This window comes from Choristoneura fumiferana, chromosome 26 (genome assembly GCF_025370935.1).
Source record: "Choristoneura fumiferana chromosome 26, NRCan_CFum_1, whole genome shotgun sequence".
NCBI lineage: Eukaryota > Metazoa > Arthropoda > Insecta > Lepidoptera > Tortricidae > Choristoneura > Choristoneura fumiferana.
Window position 1 is genome coordinate 900024 of NC_133497.1, and position 22627 is coordinate 922650.

The 22627-nt window shown below is 37.7% G+C and overlaps 1 protein-coding gene across 1 annotated transcript in view; it reads right to left on the minus strand.

The window, feature by feature from the left end:
• Positions 1-22627, minus strand: part of sli (slit guidance ligand) — a gene marked incomplete in the record, with an annotated part of 169199 nt that overhangs the window by 25473 nt on the left and 121099 nt on the right. The window contains 1 exon segment of the mRNA XM_074108299.1: positions 1942-2085. Coding sequence (XP_073964400.1) covers positions 1942-2085 — 144 coding nt within the window.

The window sequence follows — 22627 nt, forward strand, 5'->3', positions numbered from 1 at the left end:
AACAGACTCTGAAAGCCACACTTTAAAACCTCACGCAACAGAGGCGCCATCTAGAGACAAATTAAAACGATAGCCCTCATAGGTGTCTTAAAATAGTGCATAGGAGCTTATGGGAACGGAAGCAAATACCATGCCCTCGGTACCGCTCTGCTTCAGAGCATGACATGAGTTTGTGTGAGCTAACTTTGGGGGGCGGCAGACGTTGAGCTTGCCTTCGGAATCCAAAAGTAATGGTTACTTGACCTGAAATGTAAATTTCAGAATTAAATTATTAATTATTATAAATTATTTATTTTTTTATGACGGTGGAAGCAGTCTACACTTCCACTGAACGTAGATTATAGTTGAGTTTAGTTTGTAACTAAGGGACCCATACATCCCTGTATTATTATTATTATTTTTTTTTATTTCTTTAATTTCATTGTATACTGTAGTTTTTAAGTATTTTATTTGTAATTATTTTATGTTGAAAAAATGACTTTCTGCCAAGTTTCTTGCGGCGCATTCTTCTTGGCAATGATGGTCTTTCCGAAAGCGCTGGTAGTTTTAAAAAATGACGTGTAAAAGAGCCCATTGCGGCCTATTTACTGAATAAATGATTTTGATTTTTTTGATTTTTGAAATATTTAAATTCCCCCATTAAACTATCTAAACATTTACATTTCTGTATTAAAACACACTAGTCCAGTTTGTATTACAATGATAGATAAGTAAAATGTTTAAAATCCTTGAATGTACCAAATCTGACAGCTGAAGTTTGTTTACATATAGTTAACTACCTATCCAAACCAAGTATAGTTGTTTTGGCAAAATTATTCATTTTCTCAGTTCGTCTTGGAAATAACTTCGTCTATTACAGTCGTGAGTATCTCTATCTTAAAAACATACTTAGATCACTTAACCACGATAATATCTTCTTTAATAGAAGCAGTAGCGGTGCCATACATGGACAAAATATGTAGCTATGTAGTCTGGAACATGTCTTCGTAGACAGATAAGATTAAAGGATTATGAGAGTAGTTTTACCCGCGGCTTTCCTCATCTAACCCGCCAGTTCCTTCAGTTGAATTTAAATTAAGAGTTACACACACACAAACACACACACACACACACACACAAGAAGACGCTTTATATGCCTATCCTCGCTCAGTGCAGCTCTAGAGGAAACAGCAGGGCTACTACGAAACTCGAAGTTTCCCTCTGACACTTGTACTATTTAATACGAGAGCGAGAGGGACCGCACGACACGAACTTCGAGTTTCGTAGTAGCCCTGCAGCTCGACGGAGCGAGGATAGATAAATGAAGCGTTCCTATTGGTTCATGACAAACACATTTCGCAACACACCCTCGCACATCTCCGATGGAAATGCACCTTGTGTACAGTTATGACTTAGAAGCTACCAGCACTAGCTCCTCAATAACTTAGTAGTTCATCTATCCCATACTAGATGGCGCTAGTGCTGGGTGAGGTGTGCGAGGATGCGTTTTGTCATGAACCAATAGTAGTTGACGTCGTACTTTGTCTATTCGCTACAAGATGGCGCTAGATATACCCGACACAAACAACTCACAACATTGACAACAAAAACACACTACATCACAACAAAAACACAGTAAAAACATAAATAGGAGAAGAGAGAAAAATTAGAGAGATTGTGCTGTAGTGTGATGCCAAAAGGACTCAGCTCAGCATATGCCATGTGGTTGACGCAGTTATAAATGCGAAAGTGCGTGTGTTTGTCCGTCTTTCACGTCGAAACGGAGCGACGGATCGACGTGATTTTTGGCATAGAGATAGTTTATGGGCCAGAGAGTGACATAGGTTACTTTTTATCCCGGAAAATGCACAGTTCCCGAGGGAACAGCGCGCGATAACCGAATACCACGCGGGCGAAGCCGCGGGCAAAAGATAGTAGGAAAGTAAATGTAGATAAACTCACAGCACTTCCAAGCTCTTCAGGTTCTCCAGGGCCTTTTCGTCGATGCATTTCAGCTGGTTGCCGTCGAGGTGGAGAGACTTGAGGGCAGACAGTCCTCGGAAGGTGCGTCGGCTGATGGCCGTCAGCTCATTGCGGCTCAGGTCTCTGGAAATTTAAAAAAAAATATATATTTTGAAAAAAAAAAAACTCCAACTTGCTCGGAAATGTTCTCATTAATGTTGGAAAAATCGACCGGGAAGTCCATCGTTATATGCGTTAAAATTAAAAAAGTGGCATTACTTCCCGGACATGTCCGGGAAGTGTTTATTATTGTGCAGGTTTTTTACTTTTCATTTCATCCAAGGGCTTGGACGACCAGATGGCCTAGTGGTTAGAGAACCTGACTACGAAGCTTGAGGTCCCGGGTTCCATTCCCGTGTCGGGGCAGATATTTGTATGAAAAATACGAATGTTTGTTCTCGGGTCTTGGGTGTTTAATATGTATTTAAGTATGTAACTATCTATATAATTATATGTATCCGTTGCTTAGTACCCATAACACAAGCTTTGCTAAGCTTACTTTGGGACTAGGTCAATTGGTGTGAATTGTCCCGTGATATATATATAAGACCGAAAATTCACCAAACAGCCAGCCAATGGGGAATAGATGAAAATTTTAGAAACGCTCGATATGAATAATCTTTCTAATTAACAGAAAAAATATCAGATTTTTAAGTAGCACCAATAAATTTTAAAAATGAAAGAGTTTTCTTTACCGCCAAATTACGAGAGTCCGGTCGGTTACGGGTTGTTCCATAGTCGAGAATAAAAAACATTAAAAAAGATTTTATGTGTCTTTGATTCTATGGTTTTGACAGGACACTCTTTACCGGCTCGAATAATACCGACATGGAAATACCGACCCTGTTTTAAATCTACACACACATAGAAGCTCATGTCAGGCCCATACAGCAAACGTGTTTTTTTGCTAATGTCTAATGTTGTATAGATAATGGTAGATTATGTACGAAACCCTTCGTGCGCGAGCCCGACTCGCACTTGGCCACATTTTAATTTAAAACTTATTTTTAGTAGTGTTTAACGTTCGATCGATAGAGGTGCGCCAGTTTTATGGGTAATCGATTTGAGAATCGCTAATACCATTATAATAGCCGACTTGGAACCGAAACTAAGTAATAGGTGTTATATACATAATAATATATTATTGTAACTTTGGAAAGGTATGAGGTCTGTTGATAAAAAAATACTAGGGCGAAAATACTTAAAGTATTTTGTAAGGTATATATTGTAAGGCAAAGAACGAGTCGGATTCGTACACCAAGGGTTCCATAAAGATTTGTAGCCTCTATGATTTACTATCCATTATTAGTGGACTCTCTTCTAAGCAAAATGTACGCAGCGTGAGATCATTTTAAATGGTTAACTACTGGCATTGACAGACAGACTATTAAAATTGTTCATGTAAGTAGATCGCAAAGAGCTCTGTTACAGATCTCTTTTTTGTATAATTAAAACTAAAAAAACGATGTAAATCCGAAAATCCACAAAAAGTAAAGATTTAAAAAAAATACAGATATTTAGCTGAACATAACGTTTGTTCATTGAAATTTAATATTTCTAGAAATGATTTACATTTGCATATGAAATTATAAAATCACTAGCTTTTTCTCGCGGCTTCACCCGCGTGGAAGTCGGTTGTTTCGCTGATTCCTCGGGAACTGTGCATTTTTCCGGAATAAAAAGTAAACTATGTCACTCTCTGGGCCATAAACTATCTCTATGCCAAAATCACGTCCATCCGTCGCTCCGTTTCGACGTGAAAGACGGACAAACATACATACAAACACACACACTTTCGAATTATAATATTAGTATGGATGTCATTTTCGTACAGAAAAATACCAAGCAAGTATGTACGCGAGACTTCTGTACCTGTTCCTCAAAATACCGAGTACTTCGCAAGGGCGCGCTGGCACGCGATCCGGCAAGTAAGTAATTAAATATTAAACTTTAACGCAGCCGCCGTGCGTTGGATTAGTGTGGAATGGCCTTTATTTTTGTAAAAGTAAAAAAAAAAAAAATGTTTTATAACTTTAACAAGTTGAAAATTCCGTCATTTTTTAAAGACAAACAGGGTCATCGTTCATCCACCATTACCTCTCATATTTCGTTTTCTAGATTTTTTTTACCGTACAACGGCAAAAACTACTAGACACTGGCAAAATTGTCCTCGAATGGACAGAGCCATATTTTTTTAAAGAAACAACAACAACAAAGACAAACAGACGTTAAAGACAGAGACGGAAAACAAAATTATCCTATAAGAGTTTCCTTTGTTCCTTCTGAGGTGGGCTACTAAAGTACAGTCAGCAGAAGTGGACGAATGGTCACGGCGCTCAAAATGACTCCCGACTCTATTGCCAAGGTAATAAGAGAGTGTTTGGATTATTTTGAGCACCACAAAAGCTCATTCGTTTCTGCTGCTGGCTGTATAGATACTCCGTTCAATTCCGTTCCCATTATGAAAATTCGACAAACACGACTACTAACTATATACCGAATGCTGCCGACGCGTCTATGAATTATTGTATTTACAAGTGACTTCTTTGTTATCAAATAAATAGAGTACTTTACACCGAGATGTTATAGCCACCAAGATCAAATTATATAGGTAGAGAACTATACTTGGTTTGGATAGGTACCTATTTAACTAAATGTAAACAAACTTCAGCTGCCAGATTTGGTACAATCAAGGATTTTAAACATTTTACTTAGGTTGTAATATAAACTAGACTAAGAGGCTGTTTCACCATCCACTGATTAGTGTTAACTGACGGTTAAATGTGATGCCGTCTCTATTTGTTTTGTTCGAATATTACGGAGACGGCATCACATTTAACCGTCAGTTAACACTAATCAATGGATGGTGAAACAGCCTCTAAGTAGTGTATTTCAATACAGAAATAAACAAATGCAAACAAACAAAAATGAATACAGAAATGTGAATGTTTCGGTAGTTTAATGGGGGAATTTTAATATTTAAGACGCCAATTGACGCTGTTTTGTTTACATTTAGTTACTTCGTCTGCGCGGATCTAGGTTATCGCGCGGTGGCGCCCTCTACCGGAATACAAGGTATCCTATGTTGATTCTTGGGGTTTAAACTATCTCTATACCAAATTTTTTTCAAAATCGGTTCAGTGGTTTCTGACTTTTGTTTACACATAGGTGTTAACCACTCTATATCGGTTATTAATCCCTCGATGCGACCTTCCCCTACGCTGTGTTGATGGGTACTGAGGCTTGCTGAAGTAGCATCTAGCTAGCATGACAAATACGAAAGGCCGTGGTGGCCTAGTGGTTTGACCTATCGCCTCTCAAGCAGAGGGTCGTGGGTTCAAACCCCGGCTCGCACCTCTGAGTTTTTCGAAATTCACGTGCGGAATTACATTTGATATTTACCACGAGCTTTGCGGTGAAGGAAAACATCGTGAGGAAACCTGCACAAACCTGCGAAGCAATTCAATGGTGCGTGTGAAGTTCCCAAATCGCACTGGGCCCGCGTGGGAACTATGGCCCAAGCCCTCTTGTTCTGAGAGGAGGCCTGTGCCCAGCAGTGGGACGTAAAGGCTGGGATGATGATGATGATGAATAGCGCCAAAATGAAAACTTAATCGAATCTCTTGTGCAGCGTTTATCCATTAAATATATCGTTAATCGTCTATCTATATGTAAGTATGTCTGTCACATAGCTCGTAAGCAACGCTGACTCATAGCGTGCCTAGGCTCCATCTGATACCTACGAAATGTTAAGGCTATGTTGTGTTACTTTCACATTGTTTTGTTGTCAGTTGATTTAAGATACAAAGAAAAGCTCGAAAGGATTTCGCACAGAATATTATACCTACTAATATGAAAAAGATATATATGTTAAACATGTAATTTTTAATACAAGCTTTTTTTTGCTGACTGTATTTTTTGTAGGCTTTACTCTCATTGTCATCTAAACTACATTTCCGTACCAAATTTCAAGTCGATGCCTTTAAACATTGAGAAGCTCCGTCCTACGGAGACGATCCTGGCCGGACTACAAGGATGTCACCACATTATTGTATTGTCAATAGATTTACATAAGTACGCCAAATTTCAAGTCAATCCGACCACTGAAAGTGGGTCAAATTCAAGTTGCAAGATTTGACCCGCACGTACAGGCCAAAAGCTAGTCGGACTCGCGCAGTAAGAGTTAAGTACAAATTGATAGTTAGGTATTTTATTCATGAATACTCAGTCATTTGAACATCAACTAAGAAATTTTGAACATGAAACTACCGTGAGATTCACTCATATTAAATATAATGACCCGGATAACTCACGTCTTAAATCGAGTTTAGCTCGACATGTTTCGGGCTAATCCGTAGCCCTTCGTCTTCGGAGCAACGCGACTCAGCGGCTGCTGCAACACGCCGCCGCTCTGCTCGCGCGACTACCCGACGAAACTGACACCGGCACACAACTACCCGCGTTTTCATCATCATTACAACTGTCAAATGTAGGGTAGCACACAACACTAACAACATCGCTCTGTAAAGGTACGTTCACACACACCGATGACGCAGCACGAGTATTTAACACCGTTTTCCAACTCGGAGGTACCGTCCAACCACTATCCCGAGCACTATGTCGAGCTAAACTCGATTTAAGACGTGAGTTATCCGGGTCATTATATTTAATATCAACTAAGAAACTTTGAAAACTTTTGTTGGATAAACCGCTATACTCTGTTAATGAATTTGCAGATATTAAGTTTTAGTTTTAGCCCTCTCATTCTGAGGGGAGGCCTGTGCCCTGCAGTGGGACGTATATAGGCTGGGATGATGATGGGATGAAGTTTTAGTTTTTAACATTTCATTGTTATTTTACATTTTTATTTTTGTTTTTGACTTCTGACTATTTTCAATATTGATTATTATTTTCAGTTTTTACTTGCCATTTTTATTTTTCAAATTATTTTATGAATTTTAATTGGACGATCCCCTGACATTATTGTAATTTTAATTTTATTTTATGAGAACCTGTTTAGAATTTTAATTGTTTTTTATTATTATTTTATTCAATTTTAACATTTCGTGACATTCAATTGTTTTCCAATTTAATCTTTTGTGTATTCTTGACAACTTCAGTATAAATTCTCGTAACTTTGACATGATTCTCGTAACTATGATGTAATTCTATACTGAACGAATAAATAATCTGATCTAATCTAATCTAATCATCCCGGTAATTTGATTGAAATGCCACGAATCCGCAAAATTCCCGCGGGAATTCCAAAAAGATACATCGTGGTCTTCATTAACGTTGCGTAAAAAACCACGTTAAATTTCATGTCTCTTAGGCAGCGATTGAATTTTAGGGATTTGACAAGAATCCCGTGGGAACATTGGGATAAAAAGTACCCTATGTGTTATTCCAAAGGTGTAGCTATCTACAGACCAAATTCCGTTCCAATTCAACCAGCCGTTTCAGCGGGAAGGAGTAGCTAACACGCACACATTACCAAACTTTAGTAGGTATTTATATTTATAGACGGTTGCCCGCGACTCCTTTATCGGTATCCCGCGGGAACTATTCAATTTTCCGGGATAAAATTATCCTATATCCTTTCCCGGGGCTCAAACTATCTGTGAAATGACTTTCATCTAAATCGGTTCACCGGTTAAGACGAGAAAAGGTAACAAACAAACAGACTTGCAAACTTTTGCATTTATAATAATTAGTGGGAGATATTTAAATTAGTACGAGACTTAGGTATGTCCACACTAACTCATCGCCCTAGGGCTGGCAAAAACGACGCGCTGTATTACAAGTGAATAATTGAAGAGTTCTCAAATTGGGCACCAACCCTGCGGCGAGCACAAATGAATGGAGAAGGCATTCTGTCAGAATCGAAGAAACTAATTATTGGCATAAATGACTTGGTCTTAAATTAATCATCCCAGCCTATATACGTCCCACTGCTGGGCACAGGCCTCCTCTCAGAACAAGAGGGCTTGGGCCATAGTTCCCACGCGGGCCATTGAATTGCTTCGCAGGTTTGTGCAGGTTTCCTCACGATGTTTTCCTTCACCGCAAAGCTCGTGGTAAATTTCAAATGTAATTCCGCACATGAATTTCGAAAACTCAGAGGTGCGAGCCGGGGTTTGAACCCACGACCCTCTGCTTGAGAGGCGATAGGTCAAACCACTAGGCCACCACGGCTTAAATAGGTATAATAAAAAAAAAAAGGTTTTTGATGATTGATGATTGCACTAATAAATAAAAATGTGTGGGCTGGTTGGATAATTTTACTTAAAATCGTTATAAATTTACCTATAGTGTAAGTTTGCATTCGTTTTTTTTCTCAAATGCTTTCTTCCTTCTAGTTCCCTCTACGTCGTAGAAATAGGGTCCAAGCCCGCTCCAAAATGTCCTTAGTACTCCCGGTTCCTCTTTGTCCATGGAGTACAATCAATTACAATATCCACTGTATTAAAAATGTATGAGAATTTAACGTATAATTGTTCAAAAGCATTTGGAATTAATCATTTTGCGGGTTATCTACTAGTATTTGTTCCAATTATTTTCTTGGACGGAAAAATATGTATTTAACATAGATAGATATAAGTCATCTTTATTCTTCAAAACATGGCAAAGACATGGCTTAGTAACTAAAGAGTAATAAGTAGGTATGTATTGACTTAATATTATTTTAATTGTTTTCAAATGCAAAGGCCGATTTTTTTTTCTTTAAATTATAAATCTTGATTTCTTATAATTTGTTAACATTCAAAGTTTGTTTTTAGTTAAAGCAGATGACAAAAGAAGTAATTATAAGATGCTTGATATAAAAAAGGCATATGCCTGTTTTATATCAAGCAATTATATAATTCAGGCAATTATTCAAGCAATTATATAATTCAGGTACTAATGTAGGTATTTATGTACGTACTAGGTTTTTCCCGCGGCTCCGCCCGCGTGAAATTCGGTTATCGCGCACTGTTCCCTCGGGAACTGCATTTTTCCGGGATAAAAAGTACCTAGCCCATAAACTATCTCTATGCCAAAAATCACGTTGATCCGTCGCTCCGTTTCGACGTGAAAGACGGACAAACATAGTATGGAATATATAAGTGGGTACGTTTAGCCGTAGGTACCAACCTTGTGTAAAATTGTGAACAGATAGTTTTGCAATTCTAAACACCTGGAGAAATATTCAGGATTCATTTTAAAACGATGCTACTCGTGTATACTTTTAAACTGGCCTGTTACCCGCGACTCCGTCCGTATTACCACCCCGCGGGAACTATGCAATTTTCCCGGATAAAAACTATCTTAAGTCCTTCTCCGGGACACAAACTATCTGTGTACTGAATTTCATCTAAATCGGTTCAGCGGTTTAGACGTGATGAGGTAACAAACAAGCAAACATACAAACAAACAGACACAAACTTTTGCATTATTTTTCTCTCGCCTCCCAATTACTCCTCTAAAACTTCGCCCAATCCAATTCCTTTGGCTTTACGCTAAATAAACACTCTTAAAGTCAATCCTTTAAGCTTTTAAAAGCATCAAAACCCAGTAAAACGGGCATCAAAAAACAAAGCCTTGATCCCAGATCCGCCATTTTGTGCCCTCGAAACAAGATGGCGTACAATGGGACTAATGGTGTTGTGAGTGTTTTCAAAGGTCGCTTTTTTCACTGGCAAGTCTGGCTAGAGTTACCAAGATCAAAAACAGCCAAGAGCGTGTCGGACACGCCCAAAATAGGGTTCCGTAGCCATTACGGAAAAATTAAGTAATATTTTTCTAAGGATTTCGTATTTTTGAATTTTTAATTGTACCATTTTGTCGGCATAGTTTACTAATATATCCGTGCAAAATTACAGCTTTCTAGCATTGATAGTCCCTGAGCAAAGCCGCGGACAGACAGACAGACAGACAGACATGGCGAAACTATAAGGGTTCCGTTTTTGCCATTTCGGCTCCGGAACCCTAAAAAGAACAGGCGTGTATTACTTAGGGCATCAGATAGTCTTAATCCGGCACTGGCAGCAGTAACTCTCTAAACAGGCAACACTGAGCCCAATTGCCAGAGAAACCGCCATTAATATCCGCCATCTTGGTGCCACGAAATGGCGGCGCTCCCGGCTTCCGGCTCGAGCACTTGAGTTGCTAATTATTTAAATTAATTACTGCGGGGCAATGAGACGATGTGAAGTGTGTCACAAGATGTTAAAGGCTCAGAGGCCTTTGGCGCCACGAAATCCACTCAGTTATGTGATTGTGTTATGTGGTTAAGCCGTGGTGGCCTAGTGGTTTGACCCATCGCCTCTCAAGCAGAGGGTCGTGGGTTCAAACCCCGGCTCGCACCTCTGAGTTTTTCGAAATTCATGTGCGGAGTTACATTTGAAATTTACCACGAGCTTTGCGGTGAAGGAAAACATCGTGAGGAAACCTGCACAAACCTGCGAAGCAATTCAATGGTGTGTGTGAAGTTCCCAATCCGCACTGGGCCCGCGTGGGAACTATGGCCCAAGCCCTCTCATTCTGAGGGGAGGCCTGTGCCCTGCAGTGGGACGTATATAGGCTGGGATGGTGGTGGATGTGATTCTCGCGTGTGATCGCTATAACAACTTTAGATATATTTTCACTGGCCATAACAGCATTTGGTATAATTTTACAGTATACATATAATCAATGAACTAAAAGAATTTCCTTGCTCACTCGCGACCTTACGATAGCTAAGCTTATGCAAAATATGCGTGTTCATGCAGTTCCTCCACCTCCACACTGTAAGAACACACACAAAGTCAAGGGGTTGACAGTAAATATATAAAAATTATGTTATTAATATTATGGAAAGAAACTATTTGTCTTTGTAGTTGTAGGTACAAAAGTTCCTACGGGTCAGACGAAGTCCCAGGAAACACCTAGAGCTTTTCACACGCTGTTATTTCCACATTAAATAAACAAAACTTTATCGCCCTTTGATCGTTTGACTACTAGCTCGAGCTTTAAGCAGACTAAAACTTTTGCTGGGCACACAGTTTGTGTTGTGGAACCTTTTGCAGTGGAGGCAGAAGTATCTCCAGCTCAAAATAAAAACGATACCTATGTGTTCCCATTAAACCTTCAATCATAAATACATAAGAATGTTTCTTATATTTTAATTATTTTTATCTACATGCATGTCATAATTATTATTCAAAGTCAGTCAAAGTCAAAGTCAAAGTCAAAATACAGGCCATATCTGAACATATTATAGAAAACTTATGATATGCATGTAGATAAAGTTATGTATGCGGCTATACATAATTAGGCATTAAAACACTCGTGTGATCTTATTATGAAACTCGCCTTCGGCTCGTTTCATAAAACCACACTCGTACTTTAATGCCTCTCATTATGCACCAGCCACATAAATAACTATTATGGTTTATCGGGGGTTATGTAATGATTTTTCTTCCCCAAGAAAAAGTTGGGGAAGTAAAGTCCTCGAGTGGCGACCACGAACCGGAAGACGAAGCGTTGGCAGGCCTCCCACCAGGTGGACTGACGGCATCACGACTTTTTCTTTCTTTTTTTTATTCAACTGGATGGCAAACGAGCAAGTGGGTCTCCTGATGGTAAGAGATCACCACCGCCCAAAGACACCAACACCACCTCTGGACTCCGGAGTCCAGCGGTGGTGTAGGGGTTATAGCACGCAGCACGGATTGCTGAGGACCTGGGTTCGATTCCCAGCGCTGGTCTCTTTTTCTGGTTTTTCTGCGCATCCATGTCTCAGTTTGTATTTTCGATATGGTTTCACGGGATACCCGTAAAAGTAACAAATTTGGAGTTGAAATAAAAAATACAAAAAGACTCCAAAAAACCAATCATATTACTTGTGAATTTAATTTGCTGTACATTGCTGGCAAATATAATTTTGTTTGAAAGTTAACAAAGTCTGAATTTTAGTTAAATAATTAAATTAATATCATGGTTAAACTACAGAAAAACGTTACTTTAACCCCCATTAAAAAAAGCTTGGCTGCCGGTAACACACAATAGGCTGAGATGATGATGATGATGATGAACAATCCCTGTTTTAAGTATACATTGTAGGAGCTCATTAAGCAGCATAGCTTCCGCAAGATGGCGGCGCTTCCGGCTGCAGTCTGACTGACTTCCGGTACTTCTGATGAACCTTTGTGGGTTTTACTTTGAACTTTGTGATCAATCGATGATATTGGATTGCGATTTGCTCTAATGCAGGGTTTCTCAAAGTGGGGTACGAGAACCACTGGGGTTCGCGACAAGATTTACGTACCTAAAGCCGGGCTTAGATTTGCAAGGAAAATTGTGCAAGTTACATTACATTGCGGGGCCGTAAAGCCAACGAGTTTGTAGTGGGCAATCGAGCGCCGCAATGTAATGCAACTTGTACGATTATTCTTGCAAGTCTAAACTCGGCTCAATGGTGGCTGCAAGATTGGCAAGATGTTTCTCAAGATGTTTCTTACCTGCAGTATTTGTTACTTTTTATTGATATAAATTAGTAGATCCACAAGGGACTAAAACAACCTTTAGTGTACTTTGAGGTATATCAATTTGGGGAGAGTCACTGAGTACAAACCAAGAATACTGTTAAGTATTATTTATTCCCAAAAGGACGAGTACACAGTCCTATGGGCGAGAGACTACTGGCGAGCCCGTCGGTATAGCTAACCTATAACGATATCGCTATATGGGTAGCTATACAACTGTGTCGCTACAAACCCATAGTGACACGAGATGTTTAGCCTCCCGAGCAGGGTGGGTATAGTTCGAGTGTCATTATGGTTGTCTCGCGTTAAACACTCTACTTTTCACTTGTAATGCGAGGAAAAAACGACGTTCTGTACAAAATTACAACTTTTAAAAAAGTAAGTAGATTCATATTCGTAATCATTCATTGTATTTCACGAAATTAAATCGTATTTTCTTAAATATTTTTGCACAGTTGTCATTTTGAGGTTATTTCCGCTACCTAAAATTGTCTATACACAATACTTGAAAATGGCGATAATCCTCCATTAACAAACACCGTTATTGGCTGTTTAGGGGTTTCTAAAGCAAATTTAAAAAATACTTTAATCCCTAGAGATTAATGAGGAGTTTTAGTCCCGATGTGCAGAGACTAAAGTAACATTTTAAGAGTATGAGAAGTGAAAAATATACTATATCATGATGATGATGTTTGAAATAAAAAAAACCTTAGTTTCTCCAACAGCCAACTTTATTATTTTCTATTATGGATAGTAGGGGTTCGCTGTCATCTAGAAACTTTAACAGGGGTACGTGGAGCCATAAGTTTGAGAAACCCTGTTCTAATGTTTGGATAGAAATATGGGTACTTATTGGGTTCGATTTATTGTAAATCATACCGTAACGAAGAAACAGTAAAAGTTTCAGTTTGAGTAACATGAAAGAAATATAAGGTATTTCTGAATAATTTGCTGTCTTAAATATCTTTAAGAGAAACATTTTGTGCTGTCAATTTAGTAATGTATTGCAAACATTTTTTTACATAAAACTGACTTTGATTGAACTCCATCTCACTTAATGTAAAGTGAAGATAAGGCCAAATTTAATCTGTCTGAAAAAAAAAATGAACACCTGTCTTTAAAAAAAAAAATGCAGAACATACCAGATCAGTTAGGCGAGTAGAATCAAACCTAGTATTTAAAGCTCCATGGTTAGAGACACATCGAAGAGGATTTCGTCACTACTTTGAAAAAATCTCGTATCTAAAATCAATATGCGTATGAATGTTATAGTTAGTTTATGTGTTGTTATGGTATCTATCTACCTATCTATCTGTTTAGATTTGATGTGTATGTGTATTGTATGTTTAGTTTTATGTATTCTTGATACAGCTCTAATCTACAGTAAATTGCACCACCTGCTAAAATGTATTCCTTATTTCTGTCCATTGTAAAGGTTGCCTGGAAGAGATCGCTCTGAAGCGATAAGGCCGCCTATTGCTTACCTTAGAAAATCTCTATGTATATACTTGTGTTCTCTGTACTGTTTACTGTATTGGTGTGCAATAAAGAGTTATTGTATTGTTTGTATTGTAATATGTCAACAGAATTGAACCTTGATGTAATGTCTATAAAGTTCACTCAGAAAAATTATCTATTTTGAGCTACGAGCTTTTTAAAAGTAGTGGCGATTTATGATTTGTGTGTGCATATGTCGGCGGCCGATCGTAAAATCCGCCAGATCACGACATTCCTAGGCACACCATGAAATGGCGCCATTTCATGATATTCCTAAAAAATGGCTAGGCATATCACGATGTGCCTGAGAAACTTAAAAATGGGTGATTATCTCAGCGAGAAAATTTGGCGGCAGAGCTGATAATTATGGTGTGGACTAATTGTTTTAGAGGTTAATTTTTTTCTAAAAAAGAAAACACAAATTTTTATCTTAAGCCAATTGCAAAGTTTTATAAAGTCATTAATGTTTATTAAAAAAATTTTTTTCCATTGAAATCATAATTTTGGTGTGGCGTCCAGTATCCGTTGTTCTTGATGAATGTCTATGATAGAACCATAACATCCATTTATTTAACTAAAAATGCATTGTATTTTATTCTTCATTAGTTCAAGTATCTTATAAGTATATATAAATAAATATTAGTACATGAATTTATACTCAAAACTAGGCACTTAAATTTGTCCATGTGAAATTGGCAATTTTGGTGGTAAATATTGAAGATGTTTTTGTGGTCGAACGAAACGCAATAAGACCAACAAACGTGTGTTAACCTGTGCGTTTAGTTCCGCTCCTGCACTGAGCGATGACACACGTGCCATATCTTGCTGGATCTGTCCGCCAAGCACGTAAGTATCTAATTTTGGTGTGTTAAAATACTTTTTAATGCAATTTTGGTGGTGTATGTAACTAATGACTTAGCAATACTTGTTTTTGTATGAAGTATATGCGAGGCATGTTAAAAGAATCCTTTTTAAAATATTAAGTTAAATTGGAAGTGAATGATACGGTTTTGTTTTTAATCATTTTTTTATGCACTTTTTCTAATTTTGGTGGATCAATTTTGGTGGTTTTGGTGGTAATTTGAAGCCCACCCACATAATTATAATTTCATTTTTAAGCCTTTTACATTTAAAACTTTGCATTTACAACATTATTGACTCAATGCACTTATTTCAAGTAAAATATAAACACTTAGATACCTACTTTACAATAAAACTAAATTATCACTATTTGTAATAAAACTTAATTTATTTTTTTAGAATGGCTAACCGCAAGAAAAAACAATCAAGAGAAGAAGTCCTCGAAAAGAATAGTACATTATGTCTTAAGGGCGATAAACAAGGAATTACGAACGAGAGTCTATTAGAAGCCCGAAGTCGAAGACTGAGCTTTAGTTAGTCGATGTTCGTTATTCTAGTACCGCCCGTGCGACATACAATGTTTTTCATCACATTTGCGAGTAAAATTGTATATTTGTAAAAGAAAAACTAATATTTTTTCAAAAATTGCCGATACCGCTGACTACGCTCTTGGCAGCGCCAGCCTCCGCGCCGCCCTCCCCCAGCCTGACCATGCGCCCGACGTGCTCCTGCACGCCAGCACGACCAGCACGCCATGCAGTATCACACTCATTTATCGACCTTGGGCTTCATGACAAGAAAATTAGTACCGGCAATGACTCATTTACCGACCACGGGTTTCATGACAAGCACATTAAGGTCGAGGGTTTTATTTGGGGGGTTGCAACCATGGTAGCCTGCATGTTACGACACTGTTTAAGAGCAAGTGTGATGAAATAGTTATTTGTGCAACAAGAGAGCAAAGTTGTTTTTTGTTGCGAGTGTTGATTTTGAATCCCGAGTAAGCGAAGGATTCTAAAATTGAATCACGAGCGTTAGCGAGTGATTCTAGGTTAGAATCCTGAGCAGCAAGGGATTCAAATACACGAGATGCAAAAAAACTTTGGTCTCGTGTGACACATACAATTTTTCACCTCAGCAGCGAGAACATAATTTAAATGTAACATAAGAATAAAACCACATATACCTACCTGTTTTCAAAACAAACACATTTTTTTAAATAGGATCCGATTATTAAGAAACAAACATAAAAATCACATTTTAAACCATAACAAAGTGTTCAGTAGATACATAGATTGCATTGTAATTTGATCTTGTACTAATGTCACACTTATTTTTTAATACTGCAAAAGGCCTCATCTTGGGGTCATTAAAAAGGTTGGACAATAAACGTATAATTTATTATAAATGCTTTTTTTTTTAATATGAATTTTATTAAGATTTATATTACATAAACATAAATAGATTTGTTAAAAATTCATACAATTTAACAAATATTTATTCCAACTGTAGAGGCAGTATACGGAATTCTTTTATAAAAAAAAAAACAAGAGAAGTGGCTTTCGTGCAACGAGGTTGCATGCATACTTTATTAAAAGATCGGGAAAATTTACATTTTGGAAATATTTCGTTGTCATGTAATTTATGAGGTATCAATATATTTTTAATAGGTACCAAAAATTTAATTTAAGATTGTAATCCACACATTTGATCCTATCTCTCGCTTTTTTCGTGTTGAAGTGAAATGGCAGATCAAAGTAAAGTTCGAATATTTGGAATTTAGTGAGTAGACCCAACACTGTACTCAGCATTTAAAAAAAAATAATTAAAAAGTTACTTTGTCTCACGGAGTGAGTAAAATGCGATTTTGCTCACTGATTTCTCATAGCAAAACCTGCCTGTTTGAGGTGCTGAGGTGAAAATATAATTGCATTATCATCGACTTCGGGCTTCTAATAGACTCTCGTTCGTAATTCCTTATTTACCGCCCTTAAGACACAATGATCTATTTTGTTACTACGAGTTAAACATTGTATTTTCGTAGAGATTTTGGTACAATTAAAACGATTAATAAAACATTTATTTTCTTTTTATATCCAGCAGACAATTTGATCAAGAAAAATGTTTTTTACCTTGAATTAGCACAAGTACATCTAATTTTGGTGTAGATGTGCAATTTTGGTGGCCAATATATCTAATTTTGGTGGGTACAAGCAATTTTGGTGGTAATCAAATTACTAAAATCATAATATCTCCAAAACTACTATGTATAATGAAGGGCCATTACGACACAATATTTATTATGACTTGTAACGTATTGTTGATATATCATTTTGACTCGGACAACAAAAATAAAAAAGCCACCAAAATTAGGTAAATTTCAAGCTTGTCGAAATTCACCCAAATAAAGTTGTGTTAAATACTTGTGATGTATACATATCATTAAATAATATTGTAAATCTGTTTTAAAAAATACATATATATACCTCGTTGAGTTTCTTGCCGGGTTCTTCTCAGCAGAGGTTTTTCCGAACCGGTGGTAGATTTTTTTTTTTGACATTCATAAGTGCTTGTTATAGCCTAAATTGAATAAAGATATTTTGACTTTGACTTTGAAACAATACGGCAGATCGATTAGAGCAACGCATTCGTCATATTCCTAGCTTTATACCGGGCACATCGAGACATGCTGAAAAAAAGAAAAAATTTGGTACGACGAGCGAAGCGAGGAGTGGTTAGTATGAATTGTACCCACTACCGATATGGCGGCGTTTCATGATATGTCTAGGAATTTCATGATCTGCCTAAACGTCACTAGGCAAATCGTTAAACGGTGAGTTTTGTACGATATGGCGGATGTCCCTTAGCCAGTTCTTGAAATAGCGCTATTTCACGATATACCTAGGACTTTCGTGATCTGGCGCATTTTACGATCGGCCGCCGACATATAATAAGTGTAGGCATCGGGATGAATAAAAATGATCAAGTGCGAGTAGTTTGTGGTACGAGTGCTGGTACCTACTATTTATGATCAAGTGCGGGTAGTTCGAAGGACTCGCGCTGCTAGGCAGACTTGACACCCCACACTTCAGTCTACTCGTGACCACGGCCACTGTAATGTCGCCGAAACGTCGAGGTAAATTTTACTCGTGTGTTTTAGCGTGATAAGTCCCATTTGTGGTATTTTTAACTGACTTCAAAAAAAGGAGGAGGTTATTAATTCGGTTGTATTTTGACTAAGAGAAAATCACGAAAGTTTAAAACGTTATAATGACATGGATACATATTGATTTTTAAGTAGCAAATGCATACGAAATTCTAGGCAAGCGTCGGCAGACGCAGACACCATAATCTTCTTCCAGCACCGTTTCAGCCACATGAAAAAACGCAATCTCAATGTAATCTCATTCGCACCATTGCTCCAAAAACGTATTATTGCCCCGAAATGTCCCAAACGGAGTGGTTTCCGCTGTTCCCTCACTAAACGAGAACATTCATGTCATTAGAGCCAAGACAAATAAAAGAATGGCGGGAAAAACTGTGACTCGAACAGCCCGACGCCATCTTTAAAAGTAATGCGTGAAAAATGGCTTCCGTATTGGGGAGTAGCGGTCTCATATACGACCCTCTGCTGGGCACAGGCTCTCCGAATGCAAGGTCTTAAGTCATAGTTCCCACGCAGCTTGGCAACTTTACACACCATTGAATTGCGTCGCAGGTTTGTGCAGGTTTCCTCGCAATGTTTTCCTTCACCGTGAAGCTCGAGGTAAATATCAAATGAATTTAGGTATAAATATAAAAAAGCCCTGTAGCCTAGTAGCTTAACCTCAAGCAGAGGATCGTGGGTTCAAAACCGAGCGGGAAATTTCTCTTATAATATTGTTTTCATGTAATTAGAAAAAACAATATTTTGCAACCACATTGCCGATAAATCCGGATAAAAGAAAAAAAAACAAATTTAAAACGTTTATTCTGCAAGTAGGGCGCAATGGGCACTTTTACACGACATTTTTTTTAAACTACCAGCTCTTTTCGGAAAGACCAATTGCCGAGAAGAATGTGCCGCAAGAAACTTGGCAGAAAGTCATATTTTCCAAACAAACTAAAATAAATAAATAATTACGAATAAAAAGGACATCAAATTTTAAAAATACAGGGAGCTATGGGTGCCCTTGGTTAAAAAACAAACTAAAACAAAACTTAAAAAAAAGCCAATAGGCATTTCAAGACTTATATAGAAAGTTGAAAGACGAACAACCTTTAAAAACATATCTTATTTTCTCCCAGCTTTTCCAAACTAAAATAGCAAATCGCAATTTACGCAATGCCTTCAGAAGCTCTTTGAAAAGCTATAAAAGTAAATCGAAAGCACAAGCAGCACTGTACACTGCGGGCGCGTGGAAATAATAGACTTTGAAAGCGTTGGCTTTCTTTGAGCGCTTGGGGCGAATGTGTGCCGTGCACTGGCTGGTAGGGAAAAGTATACATTAGTTTCTGTAGAAGAATTTAAAGAGAAATGTACACTTTGTATATGAAACTACCGTGAGACTCGCTCATCCTACTAATATTATAAAATTGCGAAAGTATGCGAGTGAGTGAGTGAGTGAGTGGGTATGTTTGTTACTCCTTCACGCTGAAACGGCTGGACGGATTTGGATGTAATTTTGTATGTAGATAGCTGGACTAAAATAACATTTTAAGAGCATGAGAAGTGAAAAATCTCTTTATTGTAGTTTATCCATAAATTTGTCCCGCATGTTACTATATAAAGTTTTCTATAGTCCCCGTGTGCCGTCGAAATTACGTTCGCAAAGCCTTTACCTGAAATACGTGTAAGCAGTTTCATTATGATTTTATTTACAGCGATATAAATATAGATCAAAAATAAAACTTTGTTAAGTAAGTACAATTTTTAGTTTAATATGAAAATGTTTTAGGATTAAATTAATATTTGTTTAATTTTAATTAGACTTAATAAGTTGCTGTTTTGAATAAATAGTGTCGCCCTCTACCGGGTGCTCAGAGTGAAAAGGCCATTCGAGAGCTAAGGCTTGTTTGGGAGATATCGACAATTCATTCTGAGCAGCCGAAGCAGGCGGACGTCGATAATTTTAGAACCCAGGCTTCTGCCATAAATGATTTGTACAAAACTTGTGTACTTTTATAAATGTATTTTGATCTCGTCAATATATAACAGTAAAATTTAGCTTGTTTCCATTTCTACTCCTACAATCCGAAGTGGTAACAGTAAGTCACGCTCACAGGTGAGTCATTTTGTATATTCAAGTTTTCAAATTGTGTTGAATATTCGCTATTTCTACAAAGAAAACTACCCGCACGGTCTTCCTAATAATAAGTAATTAATATATATGTATATTCAAGTGGTACGTAATGGTAACGGTTTCATGCTTCGCCAGGGCTACTCTCTGGAAGTGTTGACTCATGTTACATTACATGGCACTTCAGGCATTTCGTAATTACTATACTGCTTAGCCAGGGCCACTCTCTGGAGGTAGTATGGTATTTTGCAGAGTGCTTGTTACACAACCCACATTTTGCCAGGGCTACTCTCTGGAAGTGTGGCAGTGTAAAACTTCATAGCCAGGCTACTCCCTGGTTAATATATGGTACACACCTAAACAATTAATTATTTAAACTATGTATCTTTTACAATATCGGGTGTTTTCTTCGTAGAACATTTTGCTGTATTATTTTTCCATGCATTTAGCGTGAAAAGCATACCTACTAATACAGATATTGGAGGTTTACTGTAACTGTTATAAATTATAATGGTTACATTATTTAACGCACACAACCTACCTCTGTACTTTTTAAACGAGGAATACTTCATGAAGAAGGCTTACTACACTCCTATATATTAAATTTTTATGAAGCAATCTGTTTTTCGGTGTTATCATAATTAATTAAGCTCAGGACTTTATGTGAACCTGCGACGGCAGGTTTATTTTATTTTATTTTATTTTATTTTACTTATTTGGGGCATCAACAGCAATACAGTACATTACAATAATAATTATAATTACTAGTAAGAACTATATTATTATACAGAAAGGATCACTGCTGCTGTTACTAAATAAAATGAACCAATTACATTGTTTTGAAATTCAATTTTGACTTGTGTTGTTAATATTACAACCAAATTTTCTGATTTTCTGGTGTTGTTTGCATCATATACTAATTATTTTCCTCTTCCTATCCCTTTTCCTGATCTAACGACTGCGTGATTTATTGACAATGACATGACTCTGTGGTTCTACAGTGCCGAAGAACCTGACAATGTCTAGTTCAGACCGTAGTACTTATACACCTCCAATGGGTGATGACGCTAGAGTGCGGAAACGTAAACAAACCAGGCCCCATGATTATTTTACACGGAATCAGTCTCCGCTAATGACAAAAAGAACACGTTACCACAGCCCCGGTCTTGAAACTATACGTTCAAGAACCAGAGATCGCTCGCGCTCAAGGTATAGGGCCAGTAGACGGCGTAGGGACAGACGGTCGCATTCCGATCATAGCCGCGGTTTGCAACGTAGCTCGCGTAGGTATACACGCAGTCCAGCATTTAGGGATGAACGCACCACGTTACAACAGTTAGTCGACGCTTTGAAGGGACACGGTTCTGAAACCTACTCCGGTACACAAGACGTTATACCTAAGTTTGACCCAGGTAGCAAGACTCAAACGACAAAAGCTTGGCTTAGAAAAGTTAATGAGACTGCTAAGATCTACAAATGGACAGAAAGGCAGACAATCTATCATGCTATTCCTAAATTGTCAGGCATTGCCAAACAATGGTACGAAAGTTTGTCTACCTCGAATCTAAGCTGGGACCGCTGGCAGAAAAAACTACTTAAATTCTTTCCAGACGATCGCAACTACGCGGATCGTCTTATTGACATGCTTGATAGGAAAAGTAGACGTGAGGAAACTCTGGAGCAATATTTCTTTGATAAAGCTAAGCTAGTTTCTCATTGCAATATCAAGGGCAAGGACGCTGTTGATTGCATCATTCAGGGTATTTACGATCATAATATACGACTAAATGCGCAAGGTTCCAATTTTAAGCACCCCGACAAATTACTGAGATATTTACGCAATGTTTCCGCGAAGAATACTAGAGAGTCAAAAAAGACCACGCTACCGACAAAATTTTCAAACGATGCTAAAAGTGGGGGTAGTTCAAAAGTAACGCGGCCCGGTAGTACTAACGGAAACCAAATCAGATGCTTTAATTGTTCTGAATTAGGTCATACTGTGCCAAAATGTACCAAAAAATTGCAAAAATGTACAAAATGTAGCCGAATAGGTCACATCGCGGAGCACTGCAAACGTGAACAGATCTCAAATTCTAATAATACTGAACTATCTGTTAAACCCACTAATGACTCAAATAAAGTGCAGAAAATAACGTCACAGGGCGAATCGGTTAATATTTATACGAAGGCAGTAAAACTAAACGGACAGGACAGAGTTGCATATGTTGATTTTGGAAGCGAATGTTCGCTTATTAAGAAGAGCGTTGTCGATGAATTAAAATTATCAATTGGCACTGACAACCTTCCAGTAATTAAAGGATTTGCATTTGGTACCACACAACCACTAGGGCGGGTTAAGATATTGATAAATATAGACTTTGTCAAAGCGGATATAGATGCGTTTATTGTAAATGACCACCTTTTGAGTACAGATATATTACTGGGTCACAATTTGACTGAGCTGACCAATGTTATTGTGCATAA